Raw genomic sequence first — 18,685 nt, forward strand, 5'->3', positions numbered from 1 at the left:
TTCAGCTTGGAAAATGACCTTTCAGCGCTTGCGACAGTCACGGGTATTGTCAGAAATAATTTGATGATGGTGTGAATCTTGTAGAAAGCAATGACTGTGAGTTTTACACGATCATAATATGTATATAACTGAAATACAAGGACTTATTGTAACTTTGATTGTTTTTTGTATATTTAAATAGTCAAACACAATCGCTGCAACCGCACGATACTACTGTCGCATACGTTATCATGTTTGCTAATAATGTCAGTTATGTAATATATTTTATAATTAAGCACTTTTAATTCCATTTCAATGTGGTCAGCTTGATAGGAAGTCAATAAAGGAGCAAGGCAAATTTTCCTGGCTCTTGGAAAGGATGTTCGCTGTTAACGCTAGGAAGCACAACAGCAGTACAGCTGTCAAAGTATAACGTTAGCTACGTGGTAGAGTAATGTTATCTATAGCAAACAGTACAATACCTGTCTCTTCTGGCAGATGAGTGCATCCTTCACCGGCTGGTCGAAAAAGACTTGTAATTTTGGGAAGTTTGGAATTTAATTCAGAAATGTTCTGTTTTGAATGCCGCTTTTGGGCACCGCTTTTAAATGTGCGTTTATTTTTCCTACGCTACTACAGTTAGCTACATATTTGCAGCGGGCTCGCCGGTCTGTTTGACCATCTGACCTACTTCGTCATGTCACTTACCTAGCTAACAAAGAAAGCACAATTAAATATACTTTTCTTTATTTTTATATCAACTCTGGAAACACAGACAAGACAATAAGACATCCCATGTAATTCAAATTGGATAAAAAATAAACAAAAACGAGGGGCCTGTCACGCGATCCCTGCGAGGCCCCCCCCCACTTTGTACACTGTCAAGACAGTGTACAAAGCTTCTAAATAAATTTTATGCACTGGCTGTAGAATTAAAATACAAAAACATAAAGATGCTAAAGATGGAACTGGTTATCCAACAACTCAATTCAAGTCAATATTTTTTTTCCCACTAGGGGAAATTTGTTTGTAGACAGGTATTAAAACACATTCAATCCATCATAAATACTACATAAACAGCATACCTGACACCACACAGAGACAACAACACAATACAGTACAAGGATTACTTCATCTTGAAAACCCAGAAATAAGTTCCGTCAATGAATACTTTATGCCATTCAAATTTATGCCATTCAAATTTAGCCTCCCAATAGCAAAACAAACAAAAGAGTCCCCAAATCTTTTTGTTCTGTGGGTGGAAACTCTATACCTTCTTCCTGAAGGCAAGAGCTCAAACTCCCCCTTCAGGGGATGGTCAGTACAAGCCAATATGGCCTGGGTCTTCCTTACGACCTGCCGAACATAAGCTCAGAGAGCTGAACTTGGTTTACCCCAATGACTTTACTGGCCACTCTGTCAAGCCGATCAAGCCTGTTCTTATTAGCCAGATTCAGATTCCCAAACCATACCACAACACGAAATGTCAGCACCGACTCAATAAAAGTTCTATGAAACAGCGGAAAACTAGAGAAAGATGCTAATTTAACAGCCACAATCAAGACAAGCACACATGATATTTGGGTTTTTGTAATTGTATGCCTTCTCCCCCAACAGGCAGTTTAAAATATAGCCTCCAAATTGTGACTTGTATAATCTACAAAGGCAGGTCTCAACATGTCAATAACCTGGCAGTGTATGAAGTTAGAAATCACCAACTACTACAATAGTTAAATGAAAGAGGGGGAAGTTTCAAAACCATAAAAAGGTAACCAAAGCCTAAAGAATTGGAATGTAATGCTATCCAAAATGATACATATTTGTCAGGGTGTGAGGAGGGGTAGGACCCAAATGCAAGGGAGTACACAGCCATACTGAAAACAAAGGGTTTATTTCCGAAAAAAGCCAGGGACACAGATAGGGTACTCACATGGACAGGTATGGTAATGACAAGACAAAGACTGGACACAAAACAGAAACCTAAATACACAGAACCAAACGACACACGTGGACACAATGACGCTAACGAGAACGAGACACAGGTGAAGACAATGACAGGGAAACACTAGGACAGGGCAAAACCAAAAACAGGGGGGCACGGCTGTGGCCGTGACAGGACCCCCCTCTCAAGGGACGTCACCCGACGTCCCATAAGGCAGGGCAGGGGGTTGGAGCAGGTCCGGAGGTCGGCCCGGAGGCAGGGCAGAGGGCCGACGCAGGTCCGGGGGCCGGCCCGGAGGCTGGGCAAAGGGTCGGGGCATGTCCGGAGGTCGGCCCGGAGGCAGGGCAGAGGGCCGGGGCAGGTCCGGGGGTCGGCCCGGAGGCAGGGCAGAGGGCCGACGCAGGTTCGGGGGCCGACCCGGAGGCTGGGCAGAGGGTCGGGGCAGGTCCGGGGGTCGACCCGGAGGCAGGGCAGAAGGCCGGCGGCCCGGAGGCCGGAGCAGGTCCAGGGAACCACCCGGGGGCAGGACGGGCACAGGGGACGGGCACAGGGGACAGGAGGCGCCTGGGAGCGCGGACGAGGGTGCGCCTGGGAGCGCGGACGAGGGGGCGCGGACGAGGGGGCGCCTGGGAGCGCGGACGAGGGGGCGTCTGGGAGCGCGGACGAGGGGGCGCGGACGAGGGGGCGCCTGGGAGCGCGGACGAGGGGGCGCCTGGGAGCGCGGACGAGGGGGCGCCTGGGAGCGCGGACGAGGGGGCGCCTGGGAGCGCGGACGAGGGGGCGCCTGGGAGCGCATGGGAGCGCGGGCACGGTGGCAGGCTGCGGCCAGGAGTCCTCGGGCGGAGGAGGCTGCGGCCAGGAGTCCTCGGGCGGAGGAGGAGGTGGCCAGCAGTCCTCGGGCGGAGGAGGAGGTGGCCAGACGTCCTCTGGCGGAGGAGGCGGTGGCCGGGGCACAGGGCAGGAACGAGGCTGGGGTACAAGGCAAGAACGAGGCTGGGGTACAAGGCAGGACCGAGGCTGGGGCACAGGGCAGGACCGAGGCTGGGGCACAGGGCAGGACCGAGGCTGGGGCACAGGGCAGGAACGAGGCTGGGGTACAGGGCAAGAACGAGGCTGGGGCACAGGGCAGGACCGAGGCTGGGGCACAGGGCAGGACCGAGGCTGGGGCACAGGGCAGGAACGAGGCTGGGGCACAGGGCAGGACCGAGGCTGGGGCACAGGGCAAGAACGAGGCTGGGGTACAGGGCAGGACCGAGGCCGGGTACCGGCGGCAGGCGGCCGAGACTCCCCGGCAGGAACAGCCTCGTGGTCTGGGTGCTGGGCGGCGCAACCTTGTTCGTCCGGGCGCAGGGCGGCACAACCTCAGAATGAGGCAGGGGCACAAGGCAGGATCGAGGCAGGGGCCCAGGGCAGGACCGAGGCTGGAGTACAGGGCAGGAACGGGGCTGGGTACCGGCGGCAGGCGGCCGAGACTCCCCGGCAGGAACAGCCTCGGTGCTCTGGGTGCTGGGCGGCACAACCTTGTTCGTCCGGGCGCAGGGCGGCACAACCTCAGGATGAGGCAGGGGCACAGGGCAGGATCGAGGCAGGGGCCCAGGGCAGGACCGAAGCTGGGGCTGGAACCGGGGTAGGAACCAGGACTTGGGGTGGGCCCTCCGCTGCAGGCTTCGGGGTCCACCAGCAGCAAGTCGGGTCCCTAGGAAAGGGTTCGGGGAACTCTCTGCTGGGTCCATTTGTGGTCTTGTCATTCTGTCAGGGTGTGAGGAGGGGTAGGACCCGAATGCAAGGGAGTACACAGCCATACTGAAAACAAAAGGGTTTATTCCTGAAAAAAGCCAGGGACACGGATAGGGTACTCACATAGACAGGTAAGGTAATGACAAGACAAAGACTGGACACAAAACAGAAACCTAAATACACAGAACCAAACGACACACGTGGACACAATGATGCTAACGAGAACGAGACACAGGTGAAGACAATGACAGGGAAACACTAGGACAGGGCAAAACCAAAAACAGGGGGGCACGGCTGTGGCCGTGACAATATTACATACATGTCTCTTATAACCCTGCCTGTTTCATTGCCTTCAAAAATGAAGTAATTTGAAGGAATTGCTCTATGGAACAAACAGATAATAACTGAGAACAAATGAGAACAAGTCAGACTAGCTTACATAAACCTGGTTTACTGTAAACCTATTGTACATACGCAGGAGTGTTCTACCTGGTTCCTATTGGACCATATGTAGGTGGGCTCACATTCTGTTTTCCTACTGGTCCATATATAGAGATTGATAAGGTGGCCTGAATGAGAGAGGTAAGGTGAGACACTGGTAAAGGAGGAAGTAGAAATATTTTGCGCAAGATCCAATTTCTGACTACACTAATCTGTAAGGCTGATTCTAAAACTGAAAAACTGACTTTAAAGTAAGTAATTCTACAATATTATTTCACAGTATCAATTTGCACATACAGTTACAAAGAAGGTGATGTTCCAGAGTTTTCTAAGAAAAGGTGAAGTTGCCTTTTTTTTCTCAGTCTTATGGACACATTTATTCAACTAATATGATCTAAAAAGACCAAGATAACTTTTATTGTTTAACTTAATTAAACAGTGTTGTTGGTCAGTTAGCAACTGATATTAAATGTGTGTGTTTACTGAAAGAAGTTGAAACTATTTTGTTTTGATAGATCCAATAGTGATAAAGTTTAAAAAAGGTATCTGCAATAACATTGAGCATGCAGTACTGAAGTATATCTGTCAAAATCTCTCAGTCTGATATTTTCTTACTTTTTATTTATCTAAGAAACAAACTGATTTAGTCCTTACAGTGAATAAATAATGTCTTTGTTCTGATTAATTAGAGAGTGGGTGATTCATATTCAATATATTCTAAAATATATGCCCGCATCTCCAAAATATTGTTTGGTTACATTTACATTTATTCATTTAGCAGACGCTTTTATCCAAAGCGACTTCCAAGAGAGAGCTTTACAAAGTGCATAGGTCACCTATAATAACAACAAGATAGCCACAAAAACATTGCGAGTAGCCAAAACATGAAGCACACATTGTGAACAACCAAAGTAAGTGCCAAAGGGAAGAACCATAAGAGCATGTAGTTAAACAAGTTACAACTAGAGAGGGTACAATTTCTGGGGAAATTGTAGGGTGTGCTTGCTTGCGTCGGTTGCACAGGGGTCCGTTTTTGAATGAAATTTTTACAACTGATTTCTGTATATTTTATATGAAAATGCATACTTATTATTTATAAAGATTAAATAGATTTAAAGGCATTTTTTTTTGCTGCTCATTTACAACTGAAAATACGAGTGAAGTGTAGAATGAAATAGATGTCTTCTCATTTCCCCTGCAAGAGGCAGCCTCATCGTTGAATCAAAACGAATAAATTTGGCAGACCGGTGTAAAAATGGACCTAATCTCTATGACTTAAACGTCATTTTAAGTTTTCCCCTTCTCGTGATATTTTCAGGCATGTAGCCTACTCATTGCATTCATTCATTAATAAAGAACCCCCTTTGAAGATTATTCTACGACGTTACCCGACAGTAGAAGATGGAATCGCGATTCAGACAGTCCCATCTGCTAACTGAAAATATGCCCCCCAAAACGTAAATAAGCTTGACATTTATTTAGTGGAAAATCGCTCATTCATAAAAAGCTCACTGGTAGCGATCATTGTCAGTAACAACGCAAAATGCGATATAGCCCTGTGTGGAGAAGCTGCCCCGGTAAATTGTACTACTACGGTACAGTACTAGTAGACTACTGCTGTGTTCGTCTTGGTAGCGATTGCGTTGGTTGAATTGGATTTAACGTTCCGTTGTACGGTTTAGGCTGAAATTAATTATTTTCATGAACAGATTGGCAACGTTTAGGCTGTGGCAATGAAGTTCAGGTTAGTAGTTAGATAGACTTTTGATTAAGTAAGGGGAGTGCCGAACATGTTCTGTCGCCGTTTGACTTCCTACAGCTGTGTAGATGTTTTTGTAGTGTCTCGCGTAGCTACAGCATTGCAGTGAGCAACACTGGTTTGAAACCACAGGTAATGATAATTTCACCCACAAATCGTTTACTTGTAATGTAATGTCATAATAAATCCTACAACGAAAATGTATTTGTGAGGAATGTTTATTTTAAAGATTGAAAACAGATGCATCATAGACCACTGTAGTATGTGTTGCCCGGGCAACAGAGGCTAATGTCATGATGCTAATGCTTCAGTGAAATAGTAGACTACCGTTTCCAAAAGTAGATGTGGGCCTACTTCCTTAATAATATCAGCTAATATTGTACATTACATTTCATAATTGTGTTTCACATCACAAAGTAAAATGAGTAAATAGTTATCACCCTGGCCTCTTTGCTTGTGGCGTTCCTGCAGCTGCCTTGCTGTAAAGCTATAGTTAGCCTAGCTATCCCCCAAGTTAACAGATGTGAAACGAATGTTCTGCTACAGGTAGTCACGCGTGTTTTCGTGACGTTAGTGACGTAGTGACGTTAGTAACGTCAGTGACTGTGGCTAGCAAATTAGCCACCGTTAGCTTCACTTTTCACCACAAAAACGCAATTTCTACTTAAACCATGCAACGGAACGTAAATAAAAATACAACCAACGCAATCGCTACCAAGACAAACCTTTTGACACCGCCGTTGTGTATGTAGTCCAAATATTGACTGATCCTTAGGGGGGCGAAAATAAATAATAAATAAATAAATATATATGTGAGAGAACAAAGGTTGTGCTCTCGCCGAAGGCTTGAGCACACCCAATTAAACAACATGAACCGCTATAAGTGCAAGTGTACCTGTAGAAAAAAAAACAAGCAACAATAATAAAACAATATATCACAGCGAGTACAAACATTTTAACTCAGTTACCACTAACCACAAGAGCAACAAGTCTCTAAGCAAGAGTCATTGTGAACCTTGAGGAAACTAACATCGGGTCAAGTAATGGTTCGCTTCCGTTGTTCTCCCGGAACAAGTGCGTCTTGAGCCTTTTCTTGAAGGTGGAGAGACAGTCAGTGTCTCTGATGGAGGTGGGGAGTTGATTCCACCACTGGGGGGATAGACAGGAGAAGAGCTTGTGTTGGGACCGGGCGGTCTTGAGCAGTGGGACCACCAGGCGGCTGTCTGAAGAAGACCGTAGGTGACGGGTGGGGGGTGTAAGGCTGCAGGAGAGACTTGATGTAGACGGGTGCAGTCCCGTTCACTGCTCGGAAGGTCAGTACCAGGGTCTTGAATCTGATATGGGCCATGATAGGTAGCCAGTGGAGAGAGATGAGGAGCGGGGTAACATGGGAGCGTCTGGGTAGATTGTAGACCAGGCGGGCCGCTGCGTTCTGAATCCTCTGAAGAGGGCGGGTTGCACATGCTGGCAGACCAGCAAGCAGCGAGTTGCAGTAGTCCAACTTGGAGAGGACAAGTGCTTGGACTAGCAGCTGGGTGGAGTGCTCAGACAGGTATCTTCTGATCTTCCGGATGTTGTAGAGGGTGAATCTACACGACCGGGAGACTGCAGCAATGTAGGCCGTGAGGGAGAGCTCGTCGTCCATGGTAACCCCAAGGTTCCTGGCAGAGGATGAAGGGGTCATCGTCGCAGATCCCAGGGTGATTGAGAGATCGTGGGAGATGGAGGGTTTAGCCGGGATGATGAGAAGTTCTGTTTTGGCGAGGTTCAGCTGGAGGTGGTGCTCGGTCATCCAGGCGGAGATGTCTGTGAGGCAGGCCTCAATCCTAGCTGAGATCCCCGGATCAGTCGGGGGGAACAGGTACAGCTGCGTGTCGTCAGCGTAGCAGTGGTAGGGGAAGCCATGGGAGGTGATGATTGGTCCAAGTGAGGTGGTGTACAGAGAGAAGAGGAGGGGTCCAAGGACGGAGCCCTGTGGGACACCAGTGGAGAGCTGGCGAGGGCCTGACAGTTTGCCTCCCCAGGAGACCTGGTAGGATCTTCCCGACAGGTAGGATGAGATCCACTGGAGTGCAGTGCCAGTGATGCCCATCTCAGAAAGTCTGGAGAGCAGGATCTGGTGGTTAACCGTATCAAACGCTGCAGAAAGGTCCAGCAGAATGATGATGGATGACCTGGAAGCCGCTCTGGCAGACTGGAGGGCAGTGGTGACTGACAGGAGGGCAGTTTCTGTGGAGTGGCCAGTCTTGAAGCCCGATTGGTTGGGGTCAAGCAGGTTGTTCTGAGAGAGAAAGTTTGACAGTTGGTTAGATAAATTAATACGTTAATTGATTGTTCTGCCTTCTCTGCTTCAAAAGATGCGATTATGTTATCATTTGAGCTGATCTTGACTACAGTGTACATTTACAAACTGCATTTTCCGGTTTTACTTGGTGATTTCCACAGAACTCAGTCTGTTGTTTTGGCAATAATCTTATAGCAAGAGATTATAAAACAAGCCTATTGTGAGAAGAATATGTTTAAAAATAAAAACGACATTTAATGTGGTGAGTTACAGTGAAAAGCATCAAAAGCATGGCGAGTATGTATAATACTTGTTTCAATAATGTTGATCTACTGTACTACATCATACATCGCAAAGCACCTTGTTTGTGCATGTTTCCACCTGCTGCACAAACCAAATAAACTTGGCACAATTTCATTTCATACCAACCCCGAACATAATGAAAAAGACAGACTTACCAACACACAAGACTACAACACATTTTAAAGGCAGTGTAGGTAATGTTTTTGAGAAGCACGTTTTGTCATATTTGCTCAAATAAATGTCACATCCTGATAGCAATCAATCAATCAATCAAATGCTCTGACAGTAAAATAAAATAAATCGGATATCTGTGGCCCATCGCAGGACTGTAGTAAACACACCTAATCATTGTGTTCGGACCGAATGCAAGGATTGGACAAGGTACTTGCCTGTTGCCCTCCTGGGAGTAGTCAGGCAGTAGTACATGTGTTTTGAGGGACTGGCCATGAGGGGAGGGGGTGGGATATTTTGGGTTGGATACTTTCAAACTCAATCCAAAATGGCTAGTTTTGCAAAACTTACCTAACTTTCCTTTATGTGTGAATGAAAATGAGTTAAGTGGCAAACAAATTACACATAACTGTCTATGTGACAATACTTCTGTGCTGGATATGTCTAGAGTGTTTTAACATACTCGATAGAAACATCTAGAGAGTCAGGGAGTCAGGTGGCTGAGCGGTTAGAGAATCGGGCTAGTAACCAGAAGGTCGCTGGTTCGATTCCCGGCCCATGCCACATGACGTTGTGTCCTTGGGTAAGGCACTTCACCCTACTTGCCTCGGGGGAATGTCCCTGTACTTACTGTAAGTCGCTCTGGATAAGAGCGTCTGCTAAATGACTAAATGTAAAATGTAAATGTAAATCTATTGTCACTCATAGTCTACGTGATTCACTCTCTCCAGTAATCTACAATGGCTACAAGTAATGCGGAACACCTGTTGAGAACTCTGGATCAACTAGGGGAAAACAATCTGAAGAGGTTTCAGTGGTACCTGCAGAATGAAGTGGATGGGTTTAATCCCATCCCAAAGAGCAAGTTGGAGAAAGCTGACAGACCAGACACAGTGGATAAGATGGTGGAGTCATACGGACTTGAAAGAGCTCTGAAGATCCTGGGGAAGATTCCACAGAATGATCTTGCTGAGTCGCTGATGAAAAACTGTTCCATGGGTATTTAAAATCTATGTGTTTATCAGATTGAATACTGTATCAAACTGGATTGTACGTAATATTCAGAAATATATTGTCTTCACTGCTACAGATACAGTGTAGAGGAGATGTTGCCCTCCTTCCTGTGTCTGAAGTTACTGCATGTGTATCTATCATTTAGGACAGCAGACGACTGACACCATTCTCATAACTAAATAAGGTGACATTGGTGGTAGTCCAGCTTGCTAACACCAACCCCAGTCCAACACAGGAGAGGAAACACAGTACAGATACAGACAAGGACCGCGTTTCCCAGATTCGTTAAGAAGCTCTTAACGCTAAGAGCTTCTTAGGAGCGTTCTACGAATCTGGGAAACCCACAGCTCCATAGAGTGTAAAACCTGAGAATATCAGACAGTGCAGCCCTGACTCTTCCTGTCTTCTCTCTCCTCACAGATGTCAGTGGTGCTGAGGAGGCTGGTGAGAACACTTCAACTTCTTGCCTTCCTCAGGTAGTCCAGGGTTCTTCCAACCCGACTGAGACTGGAGACCATGAACTGCCTGGTGGAAACCCCTTAGAGTATGGTAAATAATCGGACTGATTATTATCTTCTGATATCTACTGCTAATTTAGAAGGAAAGAGTTGATGGACAGAGTAAAGGGCATTACATTTGGCAATAATTACAATTATAGACACCCTACTAAATTCTAATGACTTAGAACAACTTTTTCATAATTAAGTGAAACTTTAACCTTATGATGAAGCTACATATTAGGAAAATCAATATTAGGCTGCTAATTCACTTTCCAAATAGGTATACCTTTATTTTATTTTAATGATATGAATGAAATGAAAATGATTAAACGGTTGAGTTCACATCTATATGTTCTTTGTGTAGATGAATATGCAGAAAAGATCAAATACAACAAACGCAAACATCAACTACAACTCAAATCAAAGTATGAAGAAACAGTTGATGGAATGAAACAGCATGGCAAGAAAGTCCTCCTTGACAGCATCTACACAGAGCTCTACATCACAGAGGCTGGAGGTGGAGAGGTTAATCACCAACATGAAGTGCGACAGATTGAGGCAGAATACAGGAAGATTAGAGGGTCAGAAAAACCAATCACATTCAACAACATCTTTAAATGCCCACGTGAACGAAACAAACTTATCAGAACGGTTCTGACCAAGGGAATTGCTGGAATTGGCAAAACGTTTTCCTCACTAAAGTTCACTCTAGACTGGGCAAACGGAAATGAAAATCAAGACATTGACTTCATTTTTCCACTCCCTTTTCGACAGCTAAATTTGTTCAAGCAAGAGAAGCACAACTTGATTGATGTCATTCATAAATGCTTCAAAGAAATGGAGAAAGAGCTTCTCGCTGCCATTTTCACAGAAACACAAGAAAACAAGAAAAACCTGAAAGTTCTATTTATCTTGGATGGTCTTGATGAGTTCCATATAAACCTCAACTACGAGAAGTATGAAAGCTGTGATGTTGTCACAGAGCCGAAGTCCATTGATGTGCTACTAACAAATCTGATCATGAAAGATCTGCTTCCTTCTGCTCTCCTATGGATAACGTCCCGACCTGTCACAGCCAATCAGATCCCCTCTGAGTGTGTTGACCTGGTGACAGAGGTACGAGGGTTCAATGAGAAACAGAGGGAGGAGTACTTCAAGAAAAGATGCAGTGATGAGAAAGCCAAAGCAATCATCTCACACATCAAGCAACCCTCATCAAAGAGCCTCTACATCATGTGTCACATACCAGTCATCGCTTTCATTATTGCAACAGTTTTAGAGACCCATGGAGAAAAAGAGTTGCCCAAGACTCTGACTCAAGTTTACATACTCTTCCTGGTTGATCAAGTCAGAAAGATGAACGTGAAGTATAATAGAAAAGCTGAGTCTGACGCACCCTGGGACAAAAAAGACATTAAGATTATTCGATCACTAGGGAAACTGGCGTTCAAACAACTGGAAAAGGGCAACCTGATTTTCCATGAGGCAGACCTGAGAAAATGTGACATTGATGTCCAAAGAGCTGCAAACTGCTCTGGAGTGTGCACAGAAATATTTTCTGAAGATAAATGGGGTGGTGAAGAGAAGGTGTACTGCTTTATCCATCTGACCATCCAGGAGCTTTTTGCTGCTCTGCATGTGTTTCTGTCATTCACTAATGACAATGTGAATTTAATGGCAAAACATTTTTACAATAGATTAACCTTCCTCCAATCACCTGTCAGATTCTACAAGAGTGCTGTGAACAAAACCTTAGAAAGTGAGAATGGACAGCTAGACCTGTTCCTCCGCTTCCTCCTTGGCCTCTCAATGGAGTCCAACCAGGAAATCTTGACAGGTCTACTAATAAGGAGAAGAAGCAGCACACAGAGCCTTGAGAAAACAGTCAAATACATCAATAAGAAGATCAGAGAGGATCCCTCTCCAGAGAGATGCATGAATCTTTTCCACTGTCTGAATGAACTGAATGACCGTTCTCTGGTGCAGGAGATCCAACACTACCTGAGCTCAGGAAGTTTCTCCAGTGAGAAGCTCTCATCTACACAGTGGTCAACGCTGGTCTTTGTGTTGCTGACTTTAGAAGAGAAACTGGACGTGTTTGACCTGAAGATATACTCCAGATCAGAGGAAGGTCTTCTGAGGCTGCTGCCAGTGGTCAAAGCCTCCAAAGCTGCTCTGTATGTATAAGGCATTCAAACTTAAAATAACAAAATAACTTATAATATTATATCAAATAATATATATGCCCTTTGTCTGTTATTTAATTATCATATCAGAACATGACCCTGATGATGTGTTATGTTCTCCTACTGTCATTTAGGTTGACTGACTGTAACCTCTCAGAACGGAGCTGTGAAGCGCTGGCCTCAGTTCTCCCTTCCTCAGATCTTAGAGAGCTGAACCTGAGTAACAATGACCTGGGGGATTCAGGCATGAAGCTGCTCTCTGATGGATTGGGGAATCCAGGCTGTAAACTGGAGACGCTGAGGTGGGTAATCATGCTGAACAGAAAACTTCTAGTTACATTTCACACGCTATATTTGCAAGCTTGATTTGGGCTTGAGTAGTCAATGTTGTTGCCTTGTGCTGCAAAGACTTTCATACATCTTTGATGAAGAGCTAGATGGTTCTCTAATGACCTAAGAAAGTTATATACCATTTAATTTTAGAGACGAACTTGCTATTATTTTACTATCCAAATATTTTCCAATAGCATTTAGTCTTTGTTGGTATGCTCTGATCTATATCTCTCAGTTAGCCCTGTTGTAGGAAAGTTGGCAGTAGCTGCTCTCTATTCTAATGTAAAGTGAAAGGAGTACAGCTTAACTACAGTTTCAAGCTACAGTTTGAACTCACACAAGGTTGTTTCTGTCAGTACCTCAGCACTACAGAGGAATGAGAATGTTGTCTCAGTTTTGGTGTACATGTATTAATTCTAAAGTGGTATGTTCACATTTAGGTTACATTGCAAAACAGCAAGCTGGTATGACAGACAGTCCCAACTAAGAGGACAGTAGTGTCTTCATGGTAGACACTTGGACACCACTGGTTTAAAATGTGAAAAAGCTCAGCTGGATAGTTAAAATTAGGGTCTGGGGACCAAATAATTAATGTGTCTTATAGAAATAGTCAACAAATGTCTCTGTTGTTAAGGAAACCAAAGCCTGTGTCATACTATGTCCAGGCTGTCCATTTGGTTTGGAAGGCTACTCCTCTTCTTGCTCATGTCTCTTCTTTGGGCTGGCCATGTTTTGAGTTTCCATAGAACCATGACCACCAAAATGAGCACAAACAAATCCTTCCTGAACTGGGGGGGAAAGTAATTCTGTCTAATGAAGGGGAGGTGCAGCTATGACAGAACCTGCCAAATGATCCCCTCTGTGCTGACTCACTCTGGAGACCCAGATGGATTCTATCACAATATTGATCCTCTTTTTACAGACTGTCAGACTGTCTGGTCACGGAGGAAGGCTGTGCTTCTTTAGCCTCAGCTCTGAGGTCCAACCCCTTCCACCTGAAGGAACTGGATCTGAGCTACAATCATCCAGGAGAAAAAGGATTGACGCTGCTCTCTGCTGGACTGGAGGATCCACTCTGTAGATTGGAGAAACTCAAGTAAGGAGATTTTTATATACCTCTTAACCCTTGTGCTGCCTTCGGGTCACAATGACCCAAAGGTTCACAACGACCCATCGTTGTGCTGTGACAACTTTACCCAATACAAAAACAAATAAAAAGCATTTTCTTTTAATATAACCTTTAATATAACCTTCGCGCTGTGGGGGGTGTGAGACATCCCGACGGTTAAAAGAAAATACTTCACTTTATTTTTGTATGAGGTAAAGTCGTCGCAACACGTGGGGGGGTCAAATGACCTGAAGAGAACACAAGGGTTAATGTCATTTTGCGCAACAACGAATATACAGGTGAACATAATTGCAGCATATTCGACATGCATTTCCTGGGGTGTATTCCAGAAAACGGGTTTTGTGAAAACTGTGAGTTTGCTAACCCTAAAATGAGGGAAACTCTGTGAACCTAAACTGCTGGCTGGCACTCATGGTTTTAACAAACCATGAGTTTCTCCCTATCTCCTCATGCTGAGCCTGAAGCAACTTTCCTTTCCTCGACAGGCCCGTAACGGAAACACATGAGCCCCCCCCGCAGAATAAGCCTAATTCAGAAATTGTCTGTTTTGAATGCCGCTTTTGGGCACTGTTTTTAAATGTGCGTTTCATTTTTCCTATGCTACGCTACAGTTAGCTACCTATTTTCAGCGGGCTCGCCGGTCTGTGTGACCATCTGACCTACTTCGTCATGTCACTTACCTAGCTAACAAAGAAAGCACAATTAAATATACTTTCCTTTATTTTTATATCAACTCTGGAAACACAGACAAGACAATAAGACATCCCATGTAATTCAAATTGGATAAAAAATAAATAAATAAAAACGGTGGGCCTGCCGCGAGGCCCCCCATCCCTGCGAGGCCCCTTCGCGGTGCGGGGGCTGCGGGGGTAATCTTTACGGGCCTGTTCCTCGACAATCCGATCAATGTTGAAGCCAACACAATTCTCATAACCTTATGTCGGGAGAGTATTTTGAGTTACTGTTTTTCATCACACTATCAATTGTCAAATAATTCACGTTTCATTCGATGTTCTTTTTTTCCTAAAAAAATAAATAAAACAATTAGTATTTTACAGTGTTCCAACAACTAACAACCATGACCATGCACCCACCTCTAACCAGAGAACCAACAACTCAATTTCAAGATCTGCCTTTCTAATCTGCCGTTCCAAATACACAGTTTCTAGGTCATCTTTTGCCATTTTCGCCCTGACATGCATTTGGTTAAACTCCTTTATTTATAGGCCTAACTAGGAAAACATAAGGATGACTGAACTAACTCAGATGGAATATGCCTCTTATGAAAAGATAGAAATTACATGTTTATTTAGAAAGTCACTAGGTTAGGGTTAGGGTTCATCCTCATCATTCCTATGCTTATTCCTACAGTGTGGATTATGGTGGAGAGTGCAGGATCAAACCTATCCCTAGGAGATGTGAGTATTGACTGCTACTTGGTTATAGTACACATGGTCATACAAGGGACGCATACTTACATACATTTTTTAGTCATTTAGCAGACGCTCTTATCCAGAGCGACTTACAGTAAGTACAGGGACATACCCCCCGAGGCAAGTAGGGTGAAGTGCCTTGCCCAAGGACACAACGTCATTTGGCACGGCCGGGAATCGAACTGGCAACCTTCTGATTACTAGCCTGCTTCCTTAACCGCTCAGCCACCTGACATACATACATACATACACGCATACATACAGGCATACAGACATACTGCATACATTAACACATACACACACATTCACATACACGTACACACACACACACACAAACACATCCATAGCACACAAACACTCACACAAAAACATACAAACACACACATTTACATACATACACATAAGCAAACACACACATACAAACGCACACACACAAGTACACGCATACACACATACACGCATACACACACACAAACACACAAATGCATACACACACAAACTCACATGCACACACAACACATATACACCCAGCATATACACACAAATACACACTGCGCTAGTGTATGTGTTTGTGTGTATGTGATAGCGTGTATGTGGACCAGTGTCTGGTCTATCTCCAGTAACTGCTTAGTGTGCAATGTGTGTGAGAGAGTGTGTGTACCCTTGTCTCTCCTCTATTCTCCTCTCTTCTGCTCTCTCTAGTTACCATTCATTACAGTACGGGAGGGATGGGATGCAGAACCAGAGATAGAGGGAGGGAGAAAGACAGAGAGAGAGAGAACAAAGTGATAGTAGAGGAACGCACAGGATGGATAGACGGAAAAAGGGGACATAGTGAAAGGGTGGAGGAAGGAGGAGAGGGGGGTCAGGTGGCTGAGCGGTGAGGGAGTCGGGCTAGTAATCAGAAGGTTGCTGGTTTGATCCCCGGCTCTGCCAAATGACATTGTGACATTGCAAGGCACTTCACCCTACTTGCTTCGGGGGGAATGTCTCTGTACTTACTGTAAGTCCCTCTGGATAAGAGCGTCTGCTAAATGACTAAATGTAAATGTAGGAGAGAGGGGTCATTCTAGTGTGAATGATGATGATCCGTAATATTGTGTCTTGGTCTCCCCCATCAGATGTCTGTGAGCTCACGCTGGACCCAAACACAGCACATGGAAACCTCTCTCTGTCTGAGGAGAACAGAAAGGTGACATGGATGAGAGACGAGCAGCTGTATCCTGATCACCCAGACAGATTTGACTATTGGCCACAGGTGCTGTGTAGAGAGGGTCTGTCTGGGCGCTGTTACTGGGAGGCAGAGTGGAGTGGTGGAGGGGTTTATATAGCAGTGACGTATAAAGGAATCAGCAGGAGAGGGAGGGGTGCTGACTGCAGGCTTGGATTCAATAACAAGTCCTGGAGACTGTACTGTGGTAATCACAGTTACTTTGTCTGACACAATAAGAAGAGAACTGACATACCTGTCCCCCCCTCCAGCTCCCACAGAGTAGGAGTGTATCTGGACTGGCCGGCCGGCACTCTGTCCTTCTACACAGTCTCCTCTGACACATTGACCCACCTGCACACATTCCACACCACATTCTCTGAGCCCCTCTATCCAGGGTTTATGCTTTATGACTATGACAGCTCAGTCCCTGTGTCAGGTAGAATATGCTAAGAAGACTGTGATGTTTTATTGGCAAAGGGAGTTTGTACAAAGCATTAAATGTAGGGGTGCCAATAATTGTGGCACACATTGTTCCATTAAAAATAAGTATTTCTTGACAGATTTCCTTTAATTTCCTTTATAGCCTTTGCAGTTGCTAGTCCTAGGCTGTGGATTCAACTTCCCCTTTCTATCAGACAAGCTCCTTCATCGTCTGTTTTTAAATCCAAACACTAGCGTTTCCCACTACCTCTTGAGTTGTGATGTTACTTATTTTACTGTTATTGACTGTTTGTATTTTGTTTTTATTATGTATTTTATGGTGTCTTAAAAAAAAAAGACTGATTTTGTTCGGCACCTCGGTCAGCCTTGTTGTGTTAGAGTGTGCTTTATAAATAAAATGTACTTGCTTACTTAATAAAAAAAATGCATTTGTGTTTCTTTCTCAAACATAATTTACTTCAGTTGAAGGTTAGATTGTAAAAAGAATCTGTGTAACATTAAGCTAAATCGCTGTCACAGTGTGTTGAGTGGATTGTAGGCAGGAGACAAATATCATGCAAGAGGTTGTTTTCATTGATGTCCATCAGCAAAAACAAGATATCAAACAACTTAGGTGTCTTTGAAAAAAACAACAAAAACGGAATCAAAGTACTACTCAGAATTTTTGCGAAGCTCAAAAGGCAATCTTGATGCCCGACATACTAGAATAAAGTGACGACAGAATTTTTGGGGGACAATACCTGACAAAGGACTAACACAAAACTCACACCTTATACACAGAAACATAATTAGTAACAGTTGAGGACATGAAACAGGTGCACGTAATTACGCATCCCTCACTCCTGAGCTTGGAGGTGTTCGAGGGAATCCTAATACTCGGGAGAGAGAGAGCGCCTTGATCTGGATTCTCCAGTAGGCCTAACAATTACAAAAAGGTGGCCTTTTTATAACTCTTTTTACTCATCTTTGCCAGGGGTGACAATACATCTGGAGTTGACTGTATACACAAACATACACATGCGCACTGTAAAAACTACATTCAGGACCAGTATTTTGATATTATTATTACTTGAATGTGTGTGTTGTGTGTATGAAAGTATGCCGTGGTCCAGTGTGATCTATGCCTCTCTCCCATCATTTCCTCTCATCCAGCTCTCTTCCCTCTCTTCCCTGTGCATTGTACACACACTTGTTAATCTTAATGGCAGTATGCACAGTTGCATGGGAACGGGAATAATAGTGGAACACTCCTTTTCATAAGCCATGTAAACAAACCAAAATACACAAAGACAAACACTTCATTCAGGACTACACAAAACAGTCATTTCTACCACTTTTACACAATTTCTGGAACAGTTTGTGTGTGTTTGCATGAATGTGTTTGTGTGTGTGTAAAGTGTGTTTGTCATTTGTGTTCCCTCTCTTCCTCCTCTCCTACTTTTCATTCAACTCTCAAAGGGAACTCTAAACAGACTTGTAGCTACCTGTGTGTGTCTGTATGCGTGTCTGTGTGTGTCTGTATGCGTGTCCGTGTGCACGTGTGTGTGTGTCTGTGTATTTGTCGGTTCCTCTGTATGTTGTAGCTTAGCCATATATACCCACTTGTTTAGTTTCATTCTTTATATTTAATTTACTTTCTTTGGCCCCGCTCATAGTTCCTCTTCCCTCTGGCGTGTGTCCATTGTCGTTTGGCTACATCACTGTAAATAAACCCTTGCACTTCAGTTTTGGTTCTGTCTTCGTCTGTTAACTCCCAGAGTGTTGAGGGTGGTATAGTTACTCATGGACTCCTCCAGACTTCTGCACTGCAAGGTCAGCCT

The 18,685-nt window shown here is 44.5% G+C and overlaps 1 protein-coding gene across 1 annotated transcript; it reads left to right on the plus strand.

The window, feature by feature from the left end:
- The first annotated feature begins 4,262 nt into the window (after positions 1-4,262).
- On the plus strand, positions 4,263-17,272 carry LOC136962109 (NACHT, LRR and PYD domains-containing protein 3-like). Its single transcript, XM_067255759.1, has 8 exons — positions 4,263-4,350; positions 9,348-9,615; positions 10,051-10,179; positions 10,495-12,307; positions 12,451-12,618; positions 13,572-13,745; positions 15,150-15,196; positions 16,333-17,272. Exons 2-8 carry the CDS (start codon positions 9,357-9,359, stop codon positions 16,650-16,652), a joined length of 2,910 nt encoding a protein of 969 aa, XP_067111860.1. The 5' UTR covers positions 4,263-4,350; positions 9,348-9,356; the 3' UTR covers positions 16,653-17,272.
- The last annotated feature ends 1,413 nt before the right edge of the window (positions 17,273-18,685 follow it).

This window comes from Osmerus mordax, chromosome 18 (assembly GCF_038355195.1).
Source record: "Osmerus mordax isolate fOsmMor3 chromosome 18, fOsmMor3.pri, whole genome shotgun sequence".
In the NCBI taxonomy this organism is placed as follows: domain Eukaryota; kingdom Metazoa; phylum Chordata; class Actinopteri; order Osmeriformes; family Osmeridae; genus Osmerus; species Osmerus mordax.